Consider the following 17632-nt stretch of genomic DNA (forward strand, 5'->3'; position numbering starts at 1 on the left):
TTAAAGGCGAGGTCTCGGCCGGGTGCGAATGGCGGGAGCAGCGGCAGCTTCCCGCTCGCGGAGCCCGCGCCCCGCCCGGCTCGGCCGGCGCAGCGGGCAGAACAGCCGGCGGAGCACGGTGCCTGGGCTGGGCAGCCAGATGCGCGGAACTGAGCGCGGGAACAGTCCTCTCTTCCCACCCGCCAGGACCCTGCCCCCGCCCCTGCCCCAGTCCTGCCGCCGGACGCCGGGTGTCCCTTACCGTGAGCCAGGAGCGCCAGCAGCGAAGGTAGAAGCAGAAGGGCTACGGGGCACATGGTGCGGGTTGCCGCCGCGCCCCAGGTCGGGGCCGCAATGGGTGGGCTAGGGGCTCAGCTAGGCTTGGGCGCCGGGGAGAGGGAGCGGGGCCGCCGCCGCCGCCGCCACCGCCGCCACCGCCGCCGCCAGCGCCTGACAGAATCAGCACCACGGCCAGCGCCTGGCGTCGGCGCCGGGGATCGCCGCGCGGGGCTGGGGGCGGAGGCGCGGGAGGAGCGGTTTACCGTAAAGTCTCAAGCAAAGGCGCAAGCGACCCAGCGGAGGGAGCCCAGGCCCCCGCGCCGCCGCCGCCAGCTCAGAGGAAGGACTGCCCTGCTACTGTGGCCCTCGCCCTTCTGAGCTGCCCGCGCCCAGCCAAGCCTGCCGCCCTCTCCCCCATTAGCAGCCTGCCAAAGAGATGGGGTGCTAACCTGATTCTCCAAGAGAGAGCAACCCTCTCCCCATCTCTCCCCACCCTATCCTGGTACCCGAGGGCCTCAAGGGTGACCTGGGAAGACGTTTGGGAGTGAGGCAGCTGGGGAGGCCTGCGTGCCCTTGTGGCAGCTCCATCCTGGGCCTATAATGAAGATGGCTTTTGAGCTTACAAAGGACAATAAATTATTACTTTGCGCTCAATAAATGCCAGGGCTCCAGGCAGCTGCATCAGCAGCAAACTGTGCCTCACAGAAAAGCTTAATTATCCTGATATTATAGTTAAAAGCCAGTGGTACTTGTGTCCTGGGAAGACATTCTTTATGTGGCAGGAGCCAACCTGGGCCAAACTGGGGGCAGCTGAAGGTAGTATCCTGGGTCCCCATGCAGCCCTGGATCTCCGGTACTCGGCCTTCGACCCCCTCTAGACCAGAGAAGCTACAACACTAGCCAGGGAGAGCAGACCCTTCATACCTATCCCTCTCCAGGTTCCTGGAACAGGTGGAGAAAATGGGACAGGTGTGGAGTGGGAGTGGTGATGAGGGCATTCCCCTAGGACTGTTTTAGACAGGTTTGAAGGAGGACCAGGGGAGTAGCCAGGGAGGCTGTACCACTCAAGAGCATGGAAGAACAAGCTTCTAGGACTCTGGTGGAGAAGCCCCAGTGAGTCATGGGGAAAGCAAAAAGGGCAGTGACATCCCTGAGGCAGAGGTTTAAATCCAGGGGTTTTTTGGCTCCAAGGATGAGGACACTTGAAGGGCCTCAGTGGACAAATGAGACATGACCCTGTGACTGATGTTATTATTCCCTGTAAATAAAGAGGAGTGCTGAATTTTCTGTGGCCCCCAGGGAGAAGGACAGCTTTCTGTTTCGTTCATTTCACATGAACTTCGCTCTTCTCCAAAGCTTTCAGATTCTAGTCATTGTCCAGAGCCCTTCCTGATCTCATCCTGGAAGAAGGTGGCAAGACTTCTGCTCCTAAGTCTCATTCTTCAGAGAGTCTTTTGGCCTTACCACCTCCACAATCTTCCAGCTCTGCTTATCAGATACTCTCTCGATCCTCTTGCTGTGAGCTCTTTCTGGGGAGCTATGTTGATTGCTATAAAGAGCCCTAGGCAGTGGGCAAGTGGCATGTGGAATTATCTGAAGGAGTCACTGGGAGAGGATTTCTGGACAGTCACTTCAAGAAGCTGAGAAAAAAAGAGGGCAGTAGCAGAAGAATGGCAGAAAGGAGGAGACTTGGCAAAAGGATCAGAGGTAGGGAGAGGGAACCAGGGAAGGAGATGCAGAGGGGAGGGAGGAACAGAGGAAGGTAGAAGGTTCTGTGGCTCAGGGGAGTTTGAAGAAATACTGGCAAATGGCATGAGATTCTTTTCCTCCTTGAAGGTATTCCTGAGTTTCTCCTTGATTCTTGGGCTTCTCTGAACTAAGCAGCTTGGGCAGAGGAGGATGAATCATGACCCAGGGATGAACCTTGCATGCCAGGATGATTCATGGGGATTTGGAGGCTGGTGGCAGCTGGACTCCTTGAAGATCTGGGCGCTACTCACAAGTAGGAGGATCTCAGGAACTTGCCACATCATGATCCCTACTTCGTGAACTAACCTAGGCATTCTGGAGGGGGTCCAATAAAGATAAGTCCAAGAATGCATCATTCTGCCTTGTGCTCAGAATTATTTTGTACTTTATCATGAGAAGACTATGAACCTGGGCTCTCCCTTCCTTCTAAAGATGGTCAATGTGGCCTCTGTCAATGGGTTTCCAATTAGGGTGAGGCAGATCCTAGATCAAACTGGAAAGCAGTAGCGTTTCTGTCATCACCTTGTCTCATGCCCTTCAAGGGGCCTATTCTGCCCAGACCTCAGCATCACCCACAAATGAAGGACAATAAGATGTCTTAGGGGACATTCAGCTCCATGCTACAGGCTTATAGTGCACTCAAGTCATATACACATTTGAAAGTGGCAGCCTGGGGAGACTTGAAAATGTCCCTTCACTGGTTTTATTTTTCCTCTTTTCTTTGTGTCCCTCATCTGGCTCTTTACACCCAGAGAATCCAGCTTCATGGTCTATGTAATTACTTGCTTGATTGTATTCTCTACTAGTTGTCAACTCTCTGAAGGCATAGGACATATCTGTCTCTTCCACTCCTAACCTAGTCCAATGCCCCATGCATAGTAGATGCTTAATAAGTATTTGTGAATAAATGATGGTGTCCCCAAGGCAGATCATCTGTGCCAAATTAATGCTATGAGATAATGGAGAAGGGGACAATTGTTTTGGGGCCGAGGGGAGGTCATCGAAAACTTCACACACAGATGGGATGACTGAAATCAGGTCTTAATTACATTTTAGGTTTCAGTTAGGGGAGAGAAAAAGGGAGGATGTCCAAAGTGATAGGAGTGACTAATGCAAATGCCAAGTAGTGGAAAATGCAAGATGGTCTGGGGTCAGAAGACTTGTTCTGATGGAGCAAGGAGTCTCTGCAGGGATGTAGGAGGAAAGGTTGGAGAGGCTGGGGCCAGGCTTTGTGGTCATCTGAGCCATAGGACATTCTTAGTGACTACACTGAAGGGGGTGCCCCATCACAAAGATACTTTCATCAAAACAAGGGAGTCTGGAATTATTAAGGTCGGTTTTCAAGCACCATGACCAGTGGTAGGAACTGAGGGGTTCTTACTGACTCGGAAGGTGGGGGAAGGGATCTGAGTTACAATGACTGCATAGGACTGAGGGCCAGAGAGGGGAAGAAGGGGCTCTCCAACCTCAGGGACTCTCATAGCCTCTGCCCAGACAGTGCAAGACATCCAGCCCATGTCCCTGAAGAAGCCAGCCTCGCTTCCTTACTTCCAAACAGCCCATCAATTTGCCAGATCCCAGGCGCATTGGTGACTTATTTTGAAGTCTCTGCCTGGATGACACTTGCTTTCTGAGTGAGAGAAGAAGAAAATTAGTCTCTTCCTCGACAGCTTTCAAATCAGAGCTACATCTGTGGAGCTAAGAAGGTTTGGGGTTTCAGGAAAGCAGTGGCAGGGGCTACCATCTCACTCCAGAGACTTCCAGGGACACAGAGCTACTTGCTCACCTCCACCCACTCCTCAGAGGGGGCTCTGAGACCCTGTAGCACCTGGAACAGTCTGGGATGCCACGGCTCCAGCCAGGCTTCCTGGAGTACCCAAAGTCAACACTTTGAATTTAGGCGCAGGACGAGGGTCCTGCTCTCATAAATGGGAGTCCTGACTCCTGAGCATTTTCTCCCGCTCCAGGAGCAGAACCAAACCAGGTATAGCAAGAGTGCAAGGTGGGTGGAGATAGCAGCAGAAAGGGGTTTGATGTGAGCTGCTTTCCAGCTCCAGACTGAGGCCTCTAGCTTGCCCACCACCCCCAGCCAAGGCCTTTGATCCTCCACAGCTCCATAAATGTTTAATGCCACTGGCTGGGCAGAAATGAGGCAGGTGCTGGAACAGAGAGATAGGATAGGACTTAAGATCCATGATGCTTGCTAGATTATTTCCACGCAGAAGCCCTGAGATGGGTGGGAGAAGACCCTCCCCCTCCATGTGACTGAGGTCCCAGGATTCAAGTTTGTGGCACTAATAAAGGAAACTCTAAAAACCCACCAAGGGGTTGAAAATAAAATGAATAATCAATTGCAGAAGCCCAATCCCTGGTTTGATTGAAGGAGAAAGACGGAAAGTTAAATGACAATCAAATGCAAATACAGCTCAACAAACACCACAGCAATTACCAGGCGCAGGAACCACATGGCGCTTGCAGGCAGCAGGGGTTGGCAATTTGGAAGCCTGGGCCTGTGCAGAGGTGATGGGCGTGGGGCCATTTTAATGGACAGTTAAATAGATGCAACCACCACCCCCGCATCTACTTTGCATACACTGCTAATGAGTGAGGAACAGGAATTCTGGCATCCAGAGGGAGGTTATGCCACCTTCTGTGGCTGCCTCTGCATCATTTCAGAACAGAAGAGGAGACGAGTGCCTAGGAGGTGAGGCCAGAATTGGCACCTGGATGAGAGGACCTTGGCATGGTCATGCCGGTCTCATTGGATTCTTTGCACCAGCTGGTACTGAAGGGATAGGGCTGAAATTAAAGGGAGTCTGTGAGGTCTTCCAGAAAAGGGTTCAAGGTGCTAACCTTCCAACAGCTGAAAGGCCTCGAGTGAGAGTGGCCTTCTCCTCTAGATTTGCATAATGCTTTGCATCTCATTTGAATGCTATTAATTTGGTGTCAGGCTAGGTTGGCACCGTGTGGAAAAGAGAACAGCTGGCCTTCTCCCTCCTCTCAGTACCCTGAGGCTCACCCCAAGGATATCGCTCCCTAACTTGGGGAATGAGGCTTTCACTTCCACCACCCCCTCAATGTTTCCTGGCACTTAGAGAGTCTCTTGGTGAAGCCAACTCCTAAAAGTCAAGGCTGCCTGGGCAGGATGGCCACCTGAAGAATTATACAGAAGGAAGAAAAAAGGGTCCTCCAAGGTCACTCTCACTAGACCCAGGGAAACCATGGGAGGATGCTGGCTGTCTTCTCCCCCAGCAATCAAGGTGGCTTGGCTTGGAACGTATCCAAAGATAATAACCCAGAAAGGGAGGAAACAAAGACAGGTGATAATCCCAGAGAAATATAGAGGGCTCTAGAAATAAAATGCTCTGAACTCAATATTTCTAGTGCTTGAACTTACATAAAATACATCTATCAAGAGGCACTGGGTTTATGGTGGTGTGGCTCAGCCTGGACACCTAGTACCAAGAGGATGACCATGTGATGAAGGAGTGGGTCACAGGGGGTGGGGGGGGTAGCAAACTCCTGAGAAAGGGGAGAGGATGCCTCAGGTGCATCATATGGGCTACTCCAGTGGGCAACTGTGAGCTAGGGGTAGTGGTGGGAAGAACAAAGCTTCCCAGGCTCTCTGGGATGCCCCTCAAAGGCATCTTAGTTCTTTCCTTTGTGGAGCCAGCTAGGATGTCCCATTTGTTTCTTGTCTGGGTTGTTCTGACCTGGAATGTTGGTCAGTAGTAGATGTATTTATGCATAGGACAAGTGAGGAGGAGGTGCTGGTGACCAAAAGCTGGTCTTCTTCTGTCAGGGAGAGCCCCTCTACCTACAGAATTCCAAAGCCAGTTCCACCTACCTCTAGGGATTAGGACAGGATAGGGGAGGCATGAATCAATATCCCAGGTAGATTTTTTTTTTTTTTTTAGGGCCGCTCCTGTGGCATATGGTAGTTCCCAGGCTAGAGGTCAAATTAGAGCTATAGCTGCTGGCCTACACCATAGCCACAGCAATGCCAGATCCAAGCCACGGCTACAACCTACACCACAGCTCACAGCAACACTGGATCCCCAACTCACGGAATGAGGCCAGGGACTGAACCCACATCCTCATGGATACTAGCTGGGTTTGTTGCCACTGCATTACCATGGGAACTCCAATATTCCAGCCAGACTGACTGACCTCATGCCCTTGTCTCTGAAAGTACTCACCCTGGGTCAAGCCATGGCTGGGGGCAGAATAATGCCCCTCCTTCTATGTCTAAGATGAGATTAGGGGATTGAGGTTGCTTTGAATAATGGGAAAGGATAATTGAGTTTTCCTCTTTGAGCAAACCCAAGGATGAAAACTTTGGAATTACATAAAGTACAGACTCATAGCTGATTCATATTTTACAGAAGGGCTTTAAGTATTTCCTCTTCAAAAAGAATGCCACAGGAGTTCCCGTCATGGCTCAGTGGTTAACGAATCCGACTAGGAACCATGAGGTTGCAGGTTCAGTCCCTGCCCTTGCTCAGTGGGTTAACGATCTGGCGTTGCCTTGAGCTGAGGTGTAGGTCGCAGACGCGGCTCAGGTCCCACGTTGCTGTGGCTCTGGTGTAGGCTGGCGGCTACAGCTCCAATTCGACCCCTAGCCTGGGAAACTCCATATGCCGCAGGAGCGGCCCGAGAAAATGGCAAAAAGGCAAAAAAAAAAAAAAAAAAAAAAAAGATTGCCACATGCATTTAAAGCAGATTCATATATATTTGGTATATTACCCATTTTATTTTAGAAGTTGGCTCTGAATCCAGTGGGCTGTACTTGACCTCTTAACAGAATAACAGCACCATTTATAGTTTCCTATTACTGAGTATTGAACTGGGGGATTTAACTACATCCTCAAAGTTATCCTATGAGGTAGGTACTGTTACTGTCCCCATTGTATAGATGAGGAAACTGAGGCTCTGCGAGGCTAAGTTATTTGTAATTAGTAGGTCAAACCAAGATATACATATTACTAAGGCAGAGAAGAAAGGCATAGATGCCAGTGGGCCTTTGCGGGAGCAGGTGTGGGAGGGATCTCAGGTTCCCTGAACCTCTGCCCTCTGCCCTGGGTTCACCTCTGGAGGCCTATGCCCAGATGCTCTCCCGTGGTGCAGTCCATGGAGGGTGGGCTGCTTAGAACAGGTAGGGCAGGGCTGGTTAGTTATCAATTTATTCATTAGATAAATATTAAGTATCCACAGTGCTAAGTGCTGGGAATACAAAGGTGATTGAAGACAGACATTGCATTGGCCTGCTCAGAGCTCACTGTCTAGGAGACCTTGCAAAGAACCACTTGACTAAATACAAAACCATGTAGCACAATGTAGCAAAGTGCCTAGGAGAAGTTCACAGGGCTGTAGAGGCCTGCACTGGGGACTTGACCTAGTTAGGGAAGGCTTCCTTGACGAGGTCAAGTTTGAGTAGAAAAATCACAGGATGAGTATGAGTCATCTGATTGAACAGGGTTGGGAATTATTTCCATGTAGAGGGAACAGCATATGCAAAGTTCTGTGGTAGGCAGGCCTAAGAGATGGTTAGTGTGGCTGCATCACAGGGAACAAGAAGGGTAGAGTGGGATGCAGCTAGAGAGGCAGGCAGGTGTAGAACTCCAAAGTTCTGGGGGCTGCACATAACCTGTAGGCTCCCCATCTGCCCACCTGTCTATCCATTCATCTGTCCATGCTTTCACTCATCCTTCATCCAACCACCTACCCAGTTCATTCATCACCCTCTCACTCATTTGTTTACCAAGTGAGGAAATACATTGTGCCAGGACCTCAGTGGGCTGCTGGAAAGGCAGAGACCTCAAGGAGCTCCCAGTCTGGGGAGAGGACATAGAGTCTTGACACACTATAACACAGCATGTCCAGCTGAACAAGGTGGTTCAACAGGGCAATGGAAGCCCTAGAAGCTAAGTGTTTCCCATGGTTCAAACTTCCTAAGGTAAAGCAACATCATTCCCTCCAGGCAGATCTTCCAGCCACACAGTTCCTCCTGGCAGCTATCTCTATCCCTTCAGCTACAAAAGTAGCCCACTTCTCACAGCCCCAAGGTGGGGAGTGCTTCTGATGTCCCTTTTCATTGACCCTTCTCGGGTTCAGAGGCATCTCAGTCCCAGGAGAACACAGGGAAAACTGGTCAGGTCTCCTTCAGATATCAGAACCCAGTTCCAGACACTATCTTTTCTGAGCATGAAAATAGGACAGAAATCCCGAATGTCCCTCATTTCTAGCCAAGCTCCTGCTTGAACTTCTTGTCCTCTGCTTGTGACATCACAATGGTCTCTATAGCAACCAACTGTGAGGTCACCAATCCTTAAAGCAACAGACTCTAGAAGGCCAGACAATGGCCTGGAGGAGAGAGGAAGAAGGCAAAATCGGGGCCTGAGAGGGAAACCATCTTAGAAGGGAAAAGCACAAATCCACCCAAGACCTCTAAGAGGGAGAGGGATTCTACTTCTAGCCCTTCTGAAAGGGGGTAAAAATAGCTTCTTGGCTTTGTCTCACTGAAAAGCTCCTACACTGACATGCAGCCCTTCTGAAATTGCCCATGAAGGGAAAACTTCATCGAATCCCACTCAATGGGCTGCAGAGATGGATGGAACATGATGGGCAGCATCCTGGGATCACTGACATGGCCCCATGCACCACTGGGAAGTGGAGGGAGGAGCATGGTTCTGGTCTCAGCCCCACTGGCCCAGAGGAGCTGGCCAAGACCTGGCCCATGGCTGAGGCTTGATTTCCTTATCAGGGAAGGAGTGAGGATGTGAAGATGCTAAGGAGCCCCATTTCCTGACTTCTACAATAAGTAACTGATTCACTTAAAGCGGTTGGACCTGCCCTCCATCTTCTATGAGTGAGTGGGGGGAAGTTGCTGGCATCAGCAGAGTGTTCTCAGCCTGCTGGCTCCTCTGAGGCTTGTCAGTGGTTTGCAGAAGCAAGGCCTGCTGGAAAGGGAGACTGCTCATCAAGAGACTGAGGGGCAACCTGAACAGTGCCCAGACTTCAAAGTCAGGTCTGGGTTCAAATCATCCCAGCTTTTTGCTTGCCTTGGGCAAGTCCTTCAGCCTCTCTGGGCTTCTGCTTCGTTACATAGATAAATGATGCCACCTGCCCTTCAAAGTAATACTCAGTGAGATAACTTGTAGGAGAGCTTGGCACACAGTAGGTACTCAATAAATGCTTACTATATTTATTTTTCTATCCCCTTTGCCTATGGTTTTGCAGTTTATAGTGCTTTATTAATGTTTGTGACTATAAGGGCAGTGTAAGGAATAGGGGGCTGGGTTTAGAGCAGGGGAAGTCACTGGGTCTGGGTTCAAATCCTGGCCCTTACCAGCTCTAAGCCTTTAACCAAATCACCTTAACTTTTTGTGCCTCAGTTTCCTTAAATGGGAACTAGTGATAGTACTGCCCTCATAGGGTTGGTTAGGACTGAATGAGGCAAGGAAAAAGCAAGGCTGGCACAGTGCACCGTGGATGGTGGTGCTTGTGCTCAGTCTTGAGCAGAGCTGTTTCTGCACATGCTGCACAGTTTCTGTTCACTGTCAGCTTTAAGGGAATAATAGTAAATCTGTGATTTCTAGAACTACAGAGTGGGTGAGCCTCAAGACAGGGGTATAGGATGGTAGCCTCCCCAGGAAGGGGTCACCACGCCCTGTTTGGATTCCCTCAGTGTGGACACCCAGGACTGCTGCCCAGCTCATGCCGGTCACAGGCTGGGTCCCCAGCTGTGCTGGTGCTTCATGAAGTGAGGGCTGGGCTGTGTCCTACCCAGCTATGAAGCTCAGGCCAAGCCTGACACATGGCAGAGGCTCAGCAGCAGTTCAGGGGAGCTGAGTTGGATGATGTCTTGATAATCATGCACTGGCTGGCATAGTTTGTGCATACCCCATGCCAGGCTCTGCTCTAAGCACTTTGCATGTTGTTGATCCTCATAACAATTTTTGAGGTAGAAGTTATCAACCATTTTTAATATGAGGAATCAGAGAGGCTAAGTAACCTGCTTAAGGTCACACAGCAAGTAAGCGATGATAGGGCTGGTTTTTAAGCCCTGGCCACTTGGCTCTAGAACCCTCACTCTTACTCCCCCACTACCCCAGGCCCATGGTCCCTGTCCAGCCATTTTGCCACATTTGTCACCATGAATTTCCTTCCCCAGCTCTCCCTCCCATCCCTCTCTTCTCCCAGCTGAGCCTGGGCCTAATGCAGCCCAAAGAATGCAAATTCTCCCCTCACCTACCTTGGCCATCTCCCTCCCCCTCTGCTGAAATAAAGCTGGACTGCCACTGCCATAGCCGAAGCCACCACCGGATCCTTTGCTTATTTCAAGTCCTCCTAAAGCTTGTTGAGTTCTTAACTTATTAAAGATAAGCACATGGAAATAGGGAGCAAATCTCTTTATTTATGACATAATCTCCAACCCAGAAAAGCGGCAGGAACAGTGTCGCCTATATTAGGGAACCAATAGGAAAAAAATCAATTAGATCCGCCAGAGCGTTTCACTATTAACTTTCTTCTGATGTTTCTCTTATGGCTGGCTATGAGGGTCTCCACCAGCCGCTGAGCTGGAGGTGAGAGGAGAGCTTTGTAAGAAGAGAGACAGGAATGTCTCAAGAAAGGCAGCAGACCAGGCTCCTAGACAGACAGGGGCGGCAGACCAGGCTCCTAGACAGACAGGGGCGGCAGACCAGGCTCTTAGACAGACAGGGGAATCTCCCCATTCAGGATTTCCCTTGCTGCTTTCCAAACCTCAGCCGGGAAGTCCTTATGTTGATTTGACCTCCATGTTTCTGGCTGCAATTTCCTCTGGTATCTTCAGGGGAGATGGGAGCCAGCTGGTTATTCTTTGCTTCTTGCAGACCAGAGCCACAAAGTCTAATCATATTTCTGCTAGAACCTTTGAGGGCAGGATCTTCTTCTTCCTGGAAGAACGTTATTCTGGAGGGGCTCTTGTAGACCAATTTTTAGCAGAGTTGTCTTCTGCTGGGTAAAACTGCCTGGGACATACACCCACCCCATGAGGTCCTCACGTCCATCTGCTTGCTTTCCAACCTGTCTCCCAGAGAGCAAGCTCTCCCTTATTCCTGAGAGTCTTCAGCAAGCGGATATCCTGGCTTCCATAGTAACCCAGATGTCATCTCTTCAAAGGATCATGGCTTGTTTACTAGTTCTTCCTCAGAGCCAGGTATGTAGCAGGTGCTCAATAAATATGACAGCCTCAATAATTATTATAATAATAGCTCCATTGATCGAATGCTCACTCTGTGTCAAGGCTTAGAAGGGCAGGTGCTTTGTGACCCAAAGTAGGACCCTCTGCTTTTCCCTGAACCAAAAGACAGCTCAGAAGAGGGCTTGAGTTTTATTTTGTTTTGTTTTGTCTTATTTTTTTGGCCAAGAATAGCAGTAGCAACAGCTCTGAGAAGTACTTTTTTTTTTTTTTTTTTGTCTTTTGTCTTTTTGTTGTTGTTGTTGTTGCTATTTCTTAGGCCGCTCCCACGGCATATGGAGGTTCCCAGGCTAGGGGTTGAATCAGAGCTGTAGCCACCGGCCTACACCAGAGCCACAGCAACGTGGGATCCGAGCCGCGTCTGCAACCTACACCACAGCTCATGGCAACGCCAGACCGTTAACCCACTGAGCAAGGGCAGGGACCGAACCAGCAACCTCATGGTTCCTAGTCAGATTCGTTAACCACTGCGCCACGACGGGAACTCCCAGCTCTGAGAAGTATTATAATCTCCACTTTACAGAGGAGGGGACAGACTGAGAAATAACTTGTCCAGGCTAATCAGTGAATAAGATACTCTACATATCATTTTCATTCATTAGTAAGTTCTTCTTGAGGTCTAACCTAAATCTTGCCTGTTTGAGCCGCACCAGTTCTTTCTTTGTCCCGTGGAAGCAGAGAACAGGATTACCACCCCTGCAAACTTCCCTTAGTTTAGGAGTGTCCACCAGCTTTTTGTGCAGGTTGACCCACAATGAATATTAAACACCAAACCTCAGAGAGGCCAGCCCTGCAGGGCAGCCAATGAACCAACCCTCCTCATGCCTCTTCATTATTATAATTAATATTGAGCCGGGGTTTGTGGTGACCTCACCTTCACCAGGTATTTGGGCTATTTTAGAAGCTTATTCAGATCAATGACAGACAGCTCCCAATAGATAAACTCCCCGCCATCTAGACGAATCAATTGCAACACTGCCGTCACAACAAGCCCAAGAAATCAATCTGATTTTAAGCGACATGGTAACTCAGCGCTGGGCAAGCTGGTTTTAATTTCCCCATGGCCGAGACCCAGCTTCCTCTGCTCACTGGAGCACTCCTCTTTTCCCAGCTGCTGTTCCATGCACACAGGTGCCCGGGTCCCTTGGAGAGCTCAGGCCAAGGGGACAGTTGTATGGAGGACAGGGTGACTGGGAGGCTGTGTGACCTTGAGGAAGGCTCTTGAACCCTTGGACCCAGGAGGAGCTGACTCAGACCTGCTGCTGGGAACCTCATTTTGCTGGCTTCAGCTCCTGTTTTCCGCTGCCCTCTGCAAAAACCAAGCCTGGAGGCCTTTCTGGGCTGCCTCCCAAGTCAGGAGCTACAGAGGTAGTCTGCCTACCCCAGGCACCAGGACAACTGCCCTTCTTGGTCTTGGAGATGGAGTTTGTCTAGAAGGGCAGCAAAAAAGCGCACTAGAACAGACACAGCCACTTACTGAGAGCTTACTTTATGTCCAAAGAGTAAGCTTAGACCTATACAGGCCTCATCTTCTTAACCCCCACAACAACCCAAAGAGAGGGAGCAATTATCCACATTTTGCAGAAGAAGAAATCAACGCCCAAAGAGGTTAAGTAACTTGCTCTGGGTCAGACATCTTATAGGTGACGGAGACTGGATTTGAATCCAGGTCTATTAGACTCCCAGCCCTAAGCCTTAGCCACCACTCTGACCTAAAGATAACATCATAGATCTGCTTATTCCCCTGCCTGGGTCCTTTTAGGTTGAATGAAGCCATGTCTTTTCCTCCAGGCTGCCAGGGAAGGCAGCCTCTCAGGAATTAAGACAGTCAGCAGTTATTCCCTAAACTTTCACCTGATGCTTCAGGTACTGCATTGAGGGTTTTGAGGAGATAAGAAAGTCAGGAGAACAGCTGGCCACCTTCCTGCACCCCAGCTTTTACTCCCCTCCCTCATCCTGTTCATCTATTTAGGTGGTGAGGAGTGGGTCCTGGGACAGACAGCAAAGTGTTGAGAGATGTGACTTTGGAATCAGTTGATCTGGGTCCAAATCTGATCCCAATTAACTAATTACTTAAAGTAGTGTTGATTTACAACGTTGTGCCAATTTCTGCTATACATCCAATCACTTATTAGTTGAATACCCTGGGCAAGTCTCACGTAACTTCCCTTATCTGGTCTCCACAGTGGAGATGCTAGTAACTATTATACAAACCACAGCTTGTGAGGATTAACATAAACCACTGCATGTGGGACACTAGGAGTGCGCGGCATTCATGTGTGGAGTCCCTTTCCCCTTTTCTTGACCCTGCTCTTTCTGGAACCCCATGCCCTGGGTGCCCAGTTCTGAATGGCTAAGGTCAGGGCTTTTCACATATATTTTCGCTATGAAACTCTTTAATCAGGAGACAGTTTATGAGGAAGGCAAAGGATACAGATATAAAGGGAGTTGGTCAGATGGCGAAGGGGGCTAGGAGCCCTCCTGCTCCAGCCCTTCCCTCACCCCAGCCCTGTAGCAGCCCCCCAGGTCCTGTGACTGAGCTCTGGACCTGGCTAATTTTCTGGCTCCAATACTATCTCTCAGCCACAGCTCCCTTGAGCCCGTTTGGATTTAGAGCATGACAATTTAGGTATTAAGTGGGAAAAGCTGCCCCTGGCCACAAGGAGGTCATATATCCATCTCCTTTGGGGGCCAAGGTTGGGCCTTGTGGCTGGGGAATCATGGGTCTGGGGGCCAAATGGCCCTGGATTGTGGCGGTGGTCTTCTGTCTGCCTTGGGGAACATGGGCCTGGGCTGGCTCTGTGGGGGTAGATGCCTGTTCATCAGGCTCAGTATCTTATGTCTTCCCTGAGGGCGGGAGGGAAGCCTGGACTCTGAAGCTGGAGCAATGGAGAGTGACACACAACACCACACAGCCAGGGAGTGACAGGAGCAGATTCAAACCCAGGCCTGCGTGGCTCCAGAGGGCTGGGATAGCCTGCACTCCCTCTTCTCTGTACAGGGGCTGCCCCCACCCCTCATTTTGCATCTATTAGCTCTTTCATTCACCAAGTACAGAACATGAAGAGAGAAACTCAAAAGAAAGCAGGAAGGAATGGGGTTAGATTTTGGAAGGACTTTCGGACTCATGAATTTGTCTCTAGAAGAGGTTGTTAGAGGCAGCACTGTCTCTGGAAGGGTTTCAGGTGGGGGTCCCAGTTCAGCTGCCCCCTGTGGTTCCCACCTCCTGAAACCTACTGAGAGACAAGATGACCTCTGATGTGTGTAACTCTGTTCTTTGAATAGGCAGTACCTGCACATGGTTCAAAAAATAAAGGTACAAAAAATTCAGCGAAAAGCCTCCCTCCCACCCCAGTCTCCTAGTTCCCTTCCCCAGGGGCAAGCAATATTCTGTTTCCTAACCACACATATACAAGCAAAGAGGGACACATATTCTTTCTTTAGTCCCATTTTAATACACAAGATGTAGCATACCCCTGCACACTGTTCTGTGCCTTGCTTTTGTCACCTGACAATATATCTTGGAGATTACTCCGAATCAGTACATAAAGAGCTGCCTTACTCTTAGGTGTCTTTTTACGGTCACAGGCTTCTCAGGAGCTCAGAAGTAATCACATCTGGTTTGATTAGCTTCACATTTCCATTTATGACTTCCCCGCCCAGAGAGGGCAGGAAAGCTTTCCAAGGTCACGCAGCAAGGACTAAGGATGTTCGCCCTGCTTCTCCCCCTGCTCGGTCCTGGGCTCCTGCCCCCGCCACTGAGGCTGAAGCTACCCAGGCAGGGGAAGGGGAGGAAGGGGGTGCATCTCTAATTGAAATGCTCTCCACGCTGCTTGTTTGCAGCCGGCACCTGGCGGGTGCGGAGGCCTGGGGCTCCGGGTGTGCAGGGGTGGACGGCGGCGAGCGCCCACGTGGGAGTCAGTGAGGCCAGCTGATTCCCCGGGAAACCCGCACCGCCTGCTTCCTGGTAATGAGCTCCCGGGGCCCCCGAGGTGAGCTTCCCTTGCTGCTCACACAGCAGCCGCGTGGCACCAAAGAAAACGGGGACTTTTCTTCTTCCGTGCCTGACAGCTCATTAGAAGAATTAATTTACTCCAGCGTTTGCAGTTTAAAGGACATTATTTACTGGTTAATTGTTGTTATTACAAAATGTTAAATATCATTATTTATTTCCCAGGCCCTGACAGCTTCTTTGACAGGAATTTATTAGGTGAGATGGGATCACCGGTGGATGCCCCTGTGCGGAGCAGCGTGAAGGTGGGGGGCTCACACCCGGGGCCTAGGTCTCTGGGCAGGGCAGGCTCTTTGAGGGGCAGGAGTGAGGGGCTGTCTAGCTCCTCCCTGCCCCTCAGGGGGCTGTCTGGAAGCCGCTTCCACTTTGAGGACCCTCTGGTCTGACTGAGCAGCACCCTTGCCCTAGAGTGTATCCACCATAAGGAAGGTTGCACCCACTCTAAGGGGCAAGGCTGATTACCCTCATTTTACAAGTTAGGAACCTAAGGTTCTTACACAGGTCACAGGCTGGGTGCTGACACACTAGATGATCTGGGAAGGAGAGAGACCCAGCCCTGGGAAGTGTGCATCTTTAGGGCAGACTTCAAACAATGGGCCTTTAGACAAGGTCTTCAGCCCCATCCTTTCCTGCCCAGGAACCTGACAGCAGCAGGTCGCCTCAAGGAAAATTTGGAGAACCAAAGGGAGATGAAAAGTACTTTGAAAAAGTATGAAAACGGGTTCAGCCAAGCCATTATTGTTGCTATGCTGTAAATTATTACAAAGTTATTTCTGGCTGGCAGCCTGGTTTATTTTAGACCCTACCTCATTTCTTCCAGGTTATAGGCCCTAATTCCTCACCTGGTGAGACAGAAAGAGACGAACACTATTGGAGAGAATCCTCAACAGACTCGGAAACAGTGACGACGGCTTGAGAATTTTATAGAGTCCCAGACCATCAGGGCTCGCCATCCTTCGGAGGTCTTCTCCACAGCTCCTCATTTTATTTTACTGCCATATTAAATTTTTAAAAATTTTATTCATTTTATGGGTAGGTAATTTGTGCCCAAGGTGCAAAATTCAAAAGGCATAAAACAGTATACGGTGAACAGTCTCTCTCATTCCTCACCGGTAGCCAATATCATCAATTCCTTGTGTTTTAACTATATTTAAAAATAGCACTGTTCCCTTCTTCTGTTCATGTAGAAAATATGATTATTCCCGCAGAAGGAAATAAAAATCATATACAATCCCATTATTCAGAGCTGAATACTGTTAATGTTTTGGTGTATAATCAGTGAGGCTTTTCTCATTGCTCTGACACACATATCTCTAGTTACCAACTTGCACAACCTGAATTTATTGCTTGTTTACATTAAATATTGATTCTTTAAAAACAAAGGTCTGAGAGGATACATGCTAAACTGATAATGAGTATCTTGAAGAGAGGAGCTGGACTGGGTTAGGACAAGAAGAATTTTCTTTCTATTTATTATACAAAATTTAAAAAATGCAAATATCCTTATATATTACTTCCACCCAGTATTCCAGAATCTGATTTTAAATGACTGCATCAGAAGGCTACTATTTAATCAGCCCTTCCTTACTTGGTTTGAAGATGTTTGCTGGTTTTGCTGTTATCAACAAAGCTGGGGTGGGCATTTATGTACGTCTTTGCACACTCATCTAATGTTTCCTTGGGGCAGTTTCTAAGAAACGGAATTGCTAAAGGGGTTTTTGATCCATCACGTCAAAGTTCCTTCCTTCTGGACTGTTTCAATCTCCCATTCCACCAGCAGTGCTTGTTCCCCACTCCCACTGCAGATTTGTTCAGCATAGCACAAGCATAAGGTTTGTGCGATAGAGGGGCAAAGCCAGGGCGGGAGGCTGACACGGTTTCTTCTCTGGGTGACATTCAAGAAGGGGGCTGTGTATAGTTTGAGAAGGCTGCACTGGTGCCTCAGACCCCTAGGATGCTGGAAGGAGCCCAGAGGGGACCTCAGTGGCCAAAGGGAAAAGGAATGAATGCCAAACCCTCAGGCCAGTAGGGCAGGGGACTTAGCTAGTCCAAATCACAAGGTCTAAAGGTTGTGCAGCAAGCATCTGCATCTGGAGCCAGATCCTTCCTCTAGGCCTCCAAGCATAGGGTGAGTGTAGCCCTATTATCTGGAGTGATTCTGCAGAGCTAAAGGCATAGCTGAGATGGCTCCTCTTAGAGCTCTTCCAGCCCATGAGAGTTACATCCCTCAAATTCATGTGGCACAGGGAGGATCTTCCATCTCCTGCCTCCTCTAAATGTCACAGGTGCTTGTTCCTGCTCAATTCTTTGCTCCCTTAGATCCTCTAGCAAGTTGACCCATCCCACTTGGAAGGAGGAATGAGAGGAAGGAG

The 17632-nt window shown here is 49.7% G+C and overlaps 1 protein-coding gene across 18 annotated transcripts in view; it reads right to left on the bottom strand.

Moving 5' to 3' along the window:
* SEZ6 (seizure related 6 homolog) overlaps window positions 1–17632 on the bottom strand; it is a 101764-nt gene that overhangs the window by 45170 nt on the left and 38962 nt on the right. For 8 of the 18 annotated variants that reach the window (XR_014821512.1, XR_014821510.1, XR_014821511.1 and 5 more), the window contains exon 1: window positions 242–440. The exons of the other annotated variants lie outside the window; for them this stretch is intronic. Coding sequence is in view for 5 of the 8 variants with exons in the window: in XM_084985468.1 (XP_084841594.1) it covers window positions 242–296 (55 nt within the window). In the remaining 3 variants the exon portion in view is untranslated. Of the gene's footprint in view, window positions 1–241; window positions 441–17632 lie in introns of those variants that run through there. 18 annotated transcript variants of the gene reach the window in all.

This window comes from Sus scrofa, chromosome 12 (assembly GCF_054392235.1).
Source record: "Sus scrofa isolate SSC_HxYL_T2T_F1_AM1 chromosome 12, Sscrofa_HxYL_maternal_Yorkshire_Landrace_v2.0, whole genome shotgun sequence".
In the NCBI taxonomy this organism is placed as follows: domain Eukaryota; kingdom Metazoa; phylum Chordata; class Mammalia; order Artiodactyla; family Suidae; genus Sus; species Sus scrofa.